We start from the raw sequence: 12,542 nt of genomic DNA, 5'->3' as shown, positions 1-12,542 counted from the left end.
CCTTTGAGTACGCAGATCAGAGGTTGCAGGAGTGCCAGCCTTTTATTTCCGAAAGAATTTGTGCCCAAGGAACTGTTGCCTCACAGGGCAGGGTTTGGAGTGTTTTTCTTTCCTACTGGACCTCCACAGAGCTTCAATATTAAGCAGAGCCCTCTGCTCTAGCAGACACTCGAGGCAAGCCAGCTTGGTTTTATTCCACAAAGCGTGCATGGCAGAAGCAGGACGTGCATTTACAGATGTTTTCTATGCTTCTCCTTTGAGCCATTGCCATGGAAATTTGCTCTGTAACAGCGAACAAGGCACATTTTGGCCGGCAGTGGTACCACAGACCCCTATTCACCAGATTTTTGTCCCAAACCCAAAATCCAGCACATGTGCTTGAGGGGAATGCCAGATTTCCCCCAAAACCTCCATCACCCCTAGGGTGCATGACCACCACGAGACCCTGCGAGTGTCTCCTGAGCGGGGCCAGCCCTGCAACAGGGGCAGGGGCTATAAAAATGGGGGCAGGGGCTACAAAATTGGGCAAAGGCTATAAAAAGGGGGCTGGGACTACAAAACATGGGGCAAAGGCTAGAAAAAAGGGGGCAAGGGCTACAAAAAAGGGGATAGGGAATATAAAAAAGGGGATAGGGAATACAAAAAAGAGGGCAGAGGCTACAAAAGCAGGACAGGGGCTACAAAAAAGGGGTCAGAAGTTATAAAAAATGGGGCAGGGGCTATATAAAATGGGACAGAAGCTATCCAGAGTGGGGCAGGGCCTATAATAAACAGGAGAGGTGGCACAAAATGGGGCAGGAGCTACAAAAAACGGTGTAAATACTACAAAAACGGGTCAGAAGCGATAAAAAACAAACGGGTGAGGTTCCCACCCTCCGGCCCCGCTCCCCTCAGGCGGGGCCGTCACCGCCTCAGGCAGCGCGCGCACCACGTGACCACCCCCCCCCCAGCCACGGGCGCTTGTGGAGGGTGGTGACGTCATCGCGCTGCGCCGGCGCGTGCGCAGTGAGAGGCGGCGCCGTGAGGAGGAGGAGGAGGCGGCGCGGGGCTGTGTCACGGCGGGGCCGGAGGGGCGGCCATGGAGTACCTGATCGGCATCCAGGGGCCTGACTACGTCCTGGTGGCCGCGGACACGGTGGCGGCCTCCAGTATTGTCCAGATGAAGCACGGTGAGCGGCGAGGCCCGGTACCGGGGGGGAGGCCGCAGTCGGGGCCTGGCCCGGCCTCGCCTCAGGGTGGGGTTGGGGGGGCGCGGTGGGGCTGGGCCCGGGGGGAGCCCCCGGGGGGCTGGGGTCCTGTGAGGGGTTTGTGCTTTGTGGTGGGTTAACGGAGCCGTCACGTTAATTTGCGGTTCGGGGAGGGGTTAGCTCGTTATGGCAGGCCTTGTGCTGTGCCGCTGTAGTGCTGCGGGGGGGGGGTTCTGAAGGAATAAGCGGGGTGGAGTCAGGGCTTGGTGCTATCTGTGCCCCCGGTAAAAGGTATTTCATGGAAAAAATTAAATACTGGGAGTAAAGGCACTGTAGGATTCATAGCATGAGGTACATGAGCCACTAACATCTTGTTTTCTTCTTTACGTAGAGAAAGAAATCTGGGGGTTTCTCAACCCCTTGAAATTCTGGAAAATGATTTTTTTTCTGCTTCTGTTTATTGCAGTCCCAATAAGCTGGGCTAGAAGCATGGTTTTAAGGTGTAGTAACCTTAATACAAACACAGTGTTTTAGAAGCACTGTTGTTTTTTTTTAAAGTGCTAAACTGTAATAATGATAAACTTTCCATTAAATCTACAGTATTAGTCTTAGCGGTTTCTTTATCCATAACTGTATTTTACTTTGGGTCTGTAGAATTCAATTGGAGTGTAAATAGATTGCAAGGGCTGATTGCCCAGACTCTGGAGATAAGCAGGCTCTGCGCAGTCATTGGGTACTTCAGGATCCCCTCGAATCACATCAGAGGATTGTGACACCGCCTGTGTATCTTGCAGCAGGGATTATTCAGCAGTATTTGGTAAACTGAAACCGAAAGGGAAGCTCAGGCATGGAGACGCAGTGGTGTTCCCTAGAACTAACTGGTATGGAGCAGTGTTTTTCCTCGCATGCCAACTGTCTCATCAGAGCATCAGCCTCTTAATGAGGTGAGGCCACGGTGCTAGAGTGAGTGCAGAATGGGCTTCGGTGGTGTTGTCATGACAACTTGGGTTTCCTGTAGTACACTCTGGCAAGTTGTTGAAACTGCAGTTAAAAGTCTAGCTTACTGTTCCTTACTTTCCAGTTATTTGTGGACTGTCTTATAATTTGTAATCAGTGTTTACATGTGGTGCTTTTGTCAAAAGCAATGAAAAACAGAAACTTTTTAGCTTCATTCATGTAAATAGCTGTTTTTTGGAACAATTCTTGGTATCAGAAGGAAAGGATGGAATTTGGTTCTGGATTGTCTAGTATTGTTTTTGTGTTGTGCTGATAATTTAGTGGTTTTTTGTTTGTTTTTTTTTGTGCAGTATATTTAGATAAAATCGAATGGTCACTGAAGCACAATTCTTATTCCCGAGTCGGAGAGGTATCATGTATAATGTTGAACACGATATTTTATGTGAAGCTTTAGTTGTCATTTTTTTGTAACAAAGATCACATATTTCTGCAATATCTCCCTTCTGAAGGAAGCACTTCAGAAAAATTTCGTTTTTATTTCTCTCAGTGGTGTGCTTAACAGGCCTGGTGTACTACACCATCAACTGTGAGACGCTGAGTGCTAGTGTCTGCTTGGGAAGACTTTTTTGGTAGTTTCAGGACATAGCTAAGTTCTCCATCTTTGACCTTTGTGCTTTTCGTGAAAGAAATTGCTGTGTTATTAGCAAAATAATTCTTTCTTTTGACCATGGTTCTTGATGTTGTTTTTCTTTACCTAGACCATGACAAAATGTTTAAGATGAGTGAAAAGATCTTACTCCTGTGTGTTGGGGAGGCTGGAGACACTGTACAGTTTGCAGAATACATCCAGAAAAATGTTCAGCTCTACAAAATGCGAAATGGTAAGTGAAAGGTAACAGTGATTCACCGAGGGTTGGGAAGCAGAGAGTTAATGATGGGTGTAGCTTAGTCGAATGTTTGGGGGAAAGTTCTGTTCTCAAAGCTTCTCTAGTTGTAAGGATTTCTGTACTTCAAGTGTCAAGCAAATGTGGTAGTAAAGCAGGATGAAGTAAAGTTTGGAATATATTACATCAGACGTGAAGTTTTTCCAAGCCATACTAACCTATTTGTTATATAAATGAAAGACAATAATGGTTCAAGTAAAATATTTCCCTTGATGTCTGTGGCATGGTAACTGTCCCTGGTTTTCCTGATATACCTGGCTGAAAACTTCAGGCTACATACCTGCAGTACTATACTTCTTTGGAGCTGTTTTATTTTAGTGTGATAATGAATGTGGGTTTGCCCTGTTACCAAATACACGCTTCTTCTGCAGGTTATGAACTGTCTCCTACTGCAGCTGCAAATTTTACACGACGAAACCTAGCTGACTATCTTCGGAGTCGAGTGAGTAATAGCTGAAAGAGCTTGGCAGAGGCTTACAGGGGAAAACTTCTATTTTTAAGTAATGGAGTCTGATGAAAAGGTGGCGGCTTCTGTCTTTACTGGTGAAGTCACTTTGAAATGATATGTTTTTATTAAAATCTAAATTGCTTATTCAAAAAAGTTATCACTTATCAGTAAGTGTTACAACTGTGGTCTTGAAATTCCAGCTTTGGGTCCAGTAAACATTTTGTCACAAACACTGCAGACAGCTAAGTCAACTAAGCCTTTTTAACACTGAGATTAGTTTTCATGCAAATGCACTGGATCCGTTTAATCTTATTGGAAAATGATTTAATACAGCAAAGCTGTTTGATGTACTTAGCAAAACAAGTCCCTTTTGTAAACAGAAACATGAGGCTTTCAGTAAAAGAAATCCAAGTTGGAGCTGTATTTTTTCAAGTTACCAAACTGCAATGACTGCTTTTTTTTTTCCTCATGCTAATTGCTCAAAGTACTGCTAATAAATGCATCCCACCAGTCACTTCCCAGCTGTCATGCTGGGATACCCTTTGAAGCGTAGTGGAGAAGTCAGGACTTCTGTTTGTCTCTCATCTTGGCTGGATGCAAGGTAGTATGCATGGACTTTTGCTTTCCAGACTGGATAAATGTGTATAATGTGTGGTTAAATAAAACTGTTTCTTCCCCAGGAGAAAGGACTTGATTCTTTTTGTAAAATCCTGGGATGTTTTCAGGAGGGGCAAACAGACTTGTAAAGATCCAAGGTTAGGAATTGCTTCGTTAGCATTCTTCCCAACATACTAGACAAATCAAAACAAGAGCAAAGAGGATGTTGAGAGTGAAGTTGAACAAATCTGTCAGGGATTGGACAGGGGATAAATGATGTTGGTTGTTCCAATGGTATACCTCACAAGCCTGAAATCATGTTTTACAGTAGCACGTGCAGACCAGTATCAACCTCAGAGTTGTGTTGCTGGGAATTACACGTGTGTGGAGTGAGGTAAAGACCATTCCTGAAGATCTCATAATCCACAGGAACAACCTAATGTCACTGTTCTCATTTCTGACGTGGATGACAACCAAATGCAGCAGGTTTTCAAATCAATAAAGCTTGTGTAGAGTGAGGGAGTGAAATAATAGTGCTGAGGATTATTTAGGGTATAAAATACCCCTAACAGGAGTAATGTAAGGGGCTTTTTGGCAAGCTTGGCTAGCATGATGTGGCACTGTCTTCTCTGCCTTGTCCCCTGAGGCCTGATCCTCCCTGTGTCTCCCCTGCTTCCTGAGCCCACGCTTGCCTTCCAGCTCACCTGCTCCAGATGGGCAGCACAGTGGGGAGGACACTGGCACAGGCAGATGTGTTTATTTACCGGAGACAAAACGTTGTGCTGTTGCAGATGGCAATGCCCTGGAGCAAGTGGTGCACTCTGACACTACTGTCACACTACAGCGATCTCTGCGCTGCAGGGAGAGCTCCTTTTCTTTAAACATAGCACATCGTGGTTTGTTTGTGGATTTAGAGCTTGATGATACAAACCTTGCCATCAGATTTTTTTTTTTCCCTGTGGATTATCTTACCTTTTTTACTCTAATTTGTGGATTGCAAGGATTAGCTCTCCCTATCTATTTAAATTGCGTGTTGGATTCCTGGAGGCTATTAATTATGTGGTTGATAAAAACTTAAAGGTGAAACTTGCCACCAGCTCCTGTTAGGAGCAGGAAAACAAGTTGAGAAGTAGAGAGTTTAGTGGGGAGAAGGCACTTGGTTTCTTGCTGTATTGCCATTTTGCCATGTAGAGCTGTCCGTTATGAAGGGCTAGAAGGTACGTGAAGGGGACTGGACATACTGAAACAGAAACTTTTAAGGCATTATAAAATTGCCATGGCCCAGCCCAAAACAGGGCTTGTTCTGCACTGTTAACCACCATCTGAGTTCACGCAGTCAGTGGCTTTGCTTGTGAGCCCTGTGTGCTGAGGAGAAACAGGACTTTGGATTAGCATGAAAAATCCAATGGAGAAAGCAAATAGTGTTAACCAGCTGGTACAGGAAGACATCTGTGAAATATTATATTTAAATTGATAAATTTTGAAACCATTCTAATTACAATATGGTTGCAGCTTCAGCAAGGCATGCAAACATAAAGCTGTTGCCAGAGTATAAATATGTGATGAGGTCAATAAAATGCTGGCTTCTTTTTGTTCAAATGGACAACGACCTTTCTCTGTTCTGAGGATGTTACTTTAGGTATCAGGAATGTCTCAGACCTGTGGTGTGCTTGCTAGGACTGGAGAGTTCAGCCTTAGTGCAATTTCATCAATTTGGGCTGTGCTGAGCTTTAGGATTTACCGTTCAGGCAAGTAAAACTTGATCTGCCAGGCACGATGAGTTCAGTTTGAAGTTTCTGAACGCCTGCCAAGATTGGGACAGACCGTGTGGATCAGACTGAGTGCTGCTTGTGTCCTGGGGATGGCTTTCCTTTTTGGCAGTCACATGTAATGAGGTTGGGCTTGTAACTTAAGGCTGTTACCTTACTGTGCTCTTTTCTTTTACTAAATAGCCAGCATGTTTTTTCAGAACACTTCCTTAAAGCGTGGGTTTATTCTCCAAAATAGTGTCTGAAAAGAATCTGACCTCAATTTATCTCTTTTAAACGGGGCAAACCAAGAAACTGCCTTGCAGCCAGTTGGCTTTTGGATAGGTGAGTGGTGCTATAGTTCCTCTTCCCTGTTGCCTTCTCCAGCATCACGCTTGATTCACCTGATGAATCAAGTGCCAGCGTTTGAACATTCAACATATTACAGAGTGTGCGGGGGGGGAGAATAGGAAAAACACCCTCCTGCCCCCCATACCCTTTAAAGTTCAGCTTCTCGTTGTGTTGTGATGCTATGTTTAATTATAGGTGACAGGGGCTGGCCTGAGTCCAAAGGAAGACTGTCAGTTCCTCTCTCCTTGTCCACGCTTGGCAGGATGCTTCCTCACGCCCACCTTTCTCCCCCTTGCTGTGACTTTGGCTTCCGCCAGATGTCACACCGCTGCTTGTCACCGCCCAGCCTCCCGTTGCTGATCTTGTTGTTTTAGTGTATTTATCACAACTGTGCTCTTCAGCTGTAAATTCTGAAGAATTTCACACATCCCTTAATTGCTGTAGTTATTTTAAATCAAACAGCATAAAGTGCAAAGCTACTTGCAATGAGAAATATTGCCTGTAATACAGCGGCGAGTTTGGGGGGAGAAAAAAAAATGAATCTCTTGTGGAGTGATAGCCCATCTGATGAGTTTGGTGGCCCTTTAATCGCAGCAGCCCTCGTTAGAGCCTACATCTCACTACACTCTGAGGATAAGTGTCAGTGTCTGAGGGTATGAGTCAGTCATCTTGTGTAAACCCAACTGAAAAGTTTGAGATGTACAATACCAGTCCTGGCACACAGGTGGTAGTCCCACACTCGGATACAGTGAAAGTTTTCTTTGTCATCTTTGTTTCCCCCTGTTCTCATTGGGACTGATGGGTGTTAGGGATTTGGGATGTTAAATGCTGCAATGCTGGTGTTACTATTTTCGTGGCAAATGCCCTCTGCTTCCTTTGCCAGATTGTTTTTTTTTTTTTTTTTTTTCCTGGCTAAAGATGCAGCCAGCTACACGGAAACACAAAGTTGAAGGCTTTAGGACTTGACACACAGCCCGAGGCACTACAGGAGTAGCAGTTTTCTGTAACGGGCTATTGCCTTTTGCTTCAGGTACCATAGTTCCTAAGATGCTGGGAGACCAACAGAGTTAGTTCTCAAGTAGGAAAATCTGCACAATTTTCACGTTTCTAGGAAGCTGCCTTGACTCAGAAGCGTTGTAGCCTGGATGTTCCCTTAGATTCTGACCTTGAATTTGCTGCATCAGAACAAGTCTTGGTGTACATGAATTCTGCCAGTAAATGGAGATTGTGGTGGTCTGGGCAAAGGGGAAATGCTGTTATCTATATTAAATATTATTTGACGGGAGACTTTTTGCCCTAGTGATAAATGTTAACCCCCCCAAGTGAATTTCTCCTTTACATTAAGTGCCTGTTAGAGGTGCTGAAGTTGTCTCTCTGAAACTTTGAGTTAATCCTATATTAACATATCAAATTGCCTGCAATTTTCAATTGCAATCATGGCATTAGTAAATAGATTATGTTTATCTTCTAGTGTTTAGATCCTGCCTTTCCTGAATAATAGGATGATAGGGTGACACTTTATTTGCATTTAAGAAGTTCTCATAGCCTGTTAGTGGGAGAACTCAAGACTGAAAAATAGCTTACAGATTTCAGTCTGTATAACACCACTTGTTTATTGTTGAGTACCAGTGTTGGTAATTCAGTCACACAGTAATTTGAGTGATCTTGTGTCATGTGTCATGGCTTTTAAAGATCAACTTGTGATATTTGAGAATAAATGAAATACAGACTAATTAAATGAATACAGCTGCGTAGTAACTTGGTTTCAAATATGCTGAAATGCTTTGAAGATTAATCACACAATTTAGTGACATATCTGGTAGAACTGTAACACTGTAACCTGCTTTATTTTTTATCTGGTAAAAGTCAAAATACAGTATCTTGTGGTTTTCGAGTGGAAATTTGCTATGCTTACTATCAAAATGACCTTATTCCTCTGTAAAAGCTAATGTTTTGGTTTTATACTGAAATCGTCTGCTTGTTCTAATAATGTCCTAATTTTGGTGCTATGTTGGTCCAGATTTTCGAGCATTTTGAGAGATATTGTGTTACTATAATTAATAAGGAATATATAAAAATATGGGAAATACCAACAGTGTATAAAGGCAGTTTTCGAAAAGGTATAAGGCTCATAAAAATCTGGAATTTACATTTAAAAATAATACAATATATACATGCCTCGTGATCTTAAAGTGTTTGTATTGGAAGATGTGGGGACACCTGCTTTATCCATTATGGTAAAACACGGTAAGCCTAAAACATGAAGAAAACTGCTCAGGAATTGCTAAGCTTGCAAGTAAAGAACAATAAAAAGTCATGATTACATTAATGCAGTTCCGTGGTCTTTTGAGGTTAGAGAGAGCTATTTACTAATGTTACCTGATAGGGTGTTGCTGGAGTCATAAATAAGAATCAGAAGAGAGAATCTGAAGCAGACTGAATTTCTAGTTTAAAGAGTAAACAGTTTCCAACTAAACAAAAAGCTGTTGCTAAAGTAATGTTGTCGTATCTTAAGAGTCAGTTTTAAATGGAAAGGAACCAGTTCCTTAGATCTTCATGTGATCAGCCGAGCCAAATAGTAAAGATTAAATTTGGTACATGCAGTAAAAACCTAACTGCCAATTAACAAGACAGGGTAACACTGTATACAGCTGTTCACGCTGCACTGTATATGAGCTTTCATGTGCTAAAATGGTCAATGGTTAACAGTAGTGTGACTGAGAAAAGAGCATATTAAATTAACAAAGAAGTTCTTATAAAGCGCAGAATGTTCGTGTTTTGCTGCCATGCAGACAGTAAAAATTCTCAAGTTTTATGTTCAGATGAAAGAATCTTATGTGGAGACATAATTAAAGTTTTCATTTTAAGTTTGAATGTGCCATGAAAGCTTTTAAAAAAAAAAAAAAAAGTCAGGGGAGTAGTACAGCTTTTGCTTCTGCATTCCATGTTACCAAAAGATTTGATTTGCTTTTAGATAGAAGCCCGGCATCTCCTGCAGACAGTGTTGATGTAGCTGCTAGCCATTTTATCACAAAGAATTGTGAAACAGCTATGTTGCAATTCTGGATATGGCACGGGTAATTAAGATTCAAAGATTTGTGTGTGTCTGCTTTAATGAAAATCTTGTTTCTGGTTGTAGACCCCTTACCATGTCAACCTTCTCCTGGCTGGCTATGACGACCATGAAGGTCCTGCCCTTTATTACATGGATTACCTGGCAGCTCTGGCTAAAGCTCCTTTTGCAGCACACGGATATGGTGCGTTCCTCACCCTCAGCATCCTCGACCGCTATTACAAGCCAGGTAAGTGGAGCCTGTGGAGAAGAAAATTCTCCTGTTACTGATGAATAACGTAAAGGTTTGAAGTGTGAGTTTGACATTTGCTGAGTCAGGTGGTCCAGCACAATTGCTGTGGTGCTGCGGATTTGAACTTGACTTTGTTAGACTAAATGCAGCTTTAAAGATTGCCTTCTGTTTTTGCTGAAATGGTAATGTGAAACTGGACAACTCCTTGGTGTTTTCCTGTTTGAAGCATAACAGACTGGAAGCGAAGGAAGTTCCAATTTATTCTAGAACATGACTAGACTTTCCTGGACTGCTTGCTGCTAGTAGTCTGGTTTTAATAAATAGCAATTTGATAACTTTATCTTCTACTTGCTTGTCTGTACCTATGATAAAGATTTTCCCAGAGTATCAATCTTCAAAGTGCAGTCCCAGATCTTTTTGCTTCATATCTTGAATTGGATATATCTGTTAATGCACAGATATCAGTGTATCTGTATGATACATAAAATATAAAGGTGAAAAGTCATTTCTTCCTAGGAAGATTATTAGCTCTGAAGCATTGATGAAGATCAATTGGTTTGTTTTACAGTTTTATCCATGTGGCAGCTGTTGGTCATAATTCCTTTATGTTTGTAACTGTCTTAATTTTAGAATTGTGATCCAGTTCTTACATTGCCAAAGAATAAACGTGGCTCCATCCCCATTTCACAGAAGAGGAAATGTACTAAGCTGGGACTATGGTTAATCTGACATCTTTGGCTTTAGCCACAAAACTGCTTTACTCCTTACTGTGTGCAAAGCCGAGTTTAATTTCACAGCAAAGACATTTACTTAGCAATCCTTTCATCTATCCACTGCAAGAAAAGAAGCTATGAACTGGCAGATTTATTTTAACGGGAGTTCTTCCTGAACAATGAATGTGGGTCTGGAACAAACTTTAGAAATAAATTTTGAGATCCACAGAGCTTAACTGCCTCCTAGCCACGTCCTAGAAAATGATAGTACTTCATTTTTACAACTTTTTTTGTGAAAACAAAAGCAGTGAACTGCAATAGATTGTCACGGCTTGCCATCCTTACCCAGTGCTGGCTTTTTTATCCTAATGTGTGAGAATAGCAGGGGCATCACACACGTGCCTTTCCCATTATTAAAACTAATACCCAGCAGGGAACGTAGCACCAAAACCGATCTCCGCCTACTGTCACTGACTTGCAGCCGGCTGCGGACAGATGGAGCTGATTTAAAACTGTAATAAACTCAAGGAGAGAGAGACGGCTGGACTTCTCCAAAGCCCGGTCCCTGGCCATGGGAGGCAAAATTCCGTCATGCTTCCCATTCAGTGTAACAAATTGATTCTCAATGGCTTGTTGCAGCGTGAGTGCTTCAGCGCAGGACGTCCTCAGTACATCTGGAAATTGTTTTCTGTGAGCTGGGAAGTAGAGTTTTTGGTGCTCAGCTGAAAAGTTGTTTAAATTTAATAAAGTTTCTGGTGAGAGAGATGGCCTCTAATTAAATCAATCTGTGGATGTTTTGTTTCAGGTATCACACGTGAGGAAGCTGTGGAGCTCCTAAAGAAATGTCTAGAGGAGGTGAGTTGCCAAACTTGGGTCCTTGTGAACCCGAGAAAGGAATGTTTGTTTGCATTCATTTGCTGATATTTTCCTGTTCTTGTCGCATTTTTGTCTGTCTTTGCCGGAAGGGATAATAAATGCATATTGACCAGATGTAGAATAGCTACTGAGGAAAAGGATTTGTGGGTGCTTGCATTGTCTTAGCATGGTTCACATCCTCCAGAACGTAAACTTTAAGCTTAATTGCTTTCTTTACTTCTGCTTCTTTCATGCTTAGCATAATATTGATACAGACTGTCTTTGACTTTCTTTTATGTTGCTTCTGAATGTAATGCAAGCATCCCTCTGTTACTTGTATTACACTTAACTAGTAGATACTTCCAAGTGTACTTCTCTTCCAGCTTGTGAAGTGATATCTAAGTCTAATTGGGGTGAAGATTTGACCTTAAAGTTCATAATCAATTTTAATGTAAACATATCCTTTCAGACTCCAAGGCTTTTATTGTAGGAAAACATTCTCTGTCCTTGTCTTTGAATTTAATATAATTGGGAAGAAAGTTCCAGGGAAACATTACAAAGAAGTATTCTAAAGAGGTTCTGTTTAAAGTATCTTTTTGATACATACCCTGTGCCCGAAGTTGTAGCCCACTCTGTTTGTCTTCCTCCTTAAATGCCTGCTGTGTTAAAAGCCTTTGTATTTTGTACCTGTAGCCTAGACTGGTCTAACAGGGCTAGTATTATAACAGAAACTTGTACTAAACGCTTCCTGAGTTGTGAAAACCACCTTAGTTCAGGTCACCAGGACTGTTAGGAACGAGAACCAGGATGGAGATTTTGATGAGCAACAGCATATTCCTTAAATTATGCTCTCCTCTTTTTAGCTTTGAATGAATCTCATCTCCTTTGTCTTTTTGTCTTTTGAACAGCTTAAGAAACGCTTCATCTTAAACCTGACCTCTTTCAATGCCCGGTTCATTGACAAAGATGGCATCCATGAAGTAGACAATATACTCCTTTCAAAAGCAACGTCCTAACCCCTGAGATCTTCCTTCAGCAGTCTTCTTTTTATGTTCGGTTTTGTTTTTAATATTAATTTGAAGCATCCAAGTCGTGTACTATGCTGGGAGATTGAATAAAGATTGACATTTATGTAGCCAGTTCCATCTTTTGATTCCACTTTGATTCCACTGGTCCTTCATGAGAGTATTTAAGTAAATCCTTCTGCAATGAAGATGAAACACGATTTATTGGTAACGGTGGCATGTTCAGATTACTTTCTTTGCTATTCTGAGATTTTTTTTTTTTACTTCCCCCTCTTGAGTTTTCTTATGGGTGGGGAAAGCTAGTATTATATTTTTCTAGAAGAGAACTTGCTGTCAGCTGTTCTCACACTGGGTATTAAAGCTCAGCAAACAGCAGACAAGTGCTTTATGCTAAACATAGCAACATCTATTT

General features: G+C 41.9%; 1 protein-coding gene across 1 annotated transcript; it reads left to right on the top strand.

Moving 5' to 3' along the window:
- The first annotated feature begins 980 nt into the window (after positions 1-980).
- On the top strand, positions 981-12,240 carry PSMB2 (proteasome 20S subunit beta 2). The gene is made up of 6 exons (XM_027443819.3): positions 981-1,169; positions 2,903-3,025; positions 3,460-3,530; positions 9,372-9,534; positions 11,056-11,105; positions 12,014-12,240. Exons 1-6 carry the CDS (start codon positions 1,079-1,081, stop codon positions 12,119-12,121), a joined length of 606 nt encoding a protein of 201 aa, XP_027299620.1. The 5' UTR covers positions 981-1,078; the 3' UTR covers positions 12,122-12,240.
- The last annotated feature ends 302 nt before the right edge of the window (positions 12,241-12,542 follow it).

Source organism: Anas platyrhynchos, chromosome 24 (assembly GCF_047663525.1).
Source record: "Anas platyrhynchos isolate ZD024472 breed Pekin duck chromosome 24, IASCAAS_PekinDuck_T2T, whole genome shotgun sequence".
NCBI lineage: Eukaryota > Metazoa > Chordata > Aves > Anseriformes > Anatidae > Anas > Anas platyrhynchos.
Note: the sequence above shows the minus strand (reverse complement) of the source record. Positions and strands in the feature narration are given on the sequence as shown.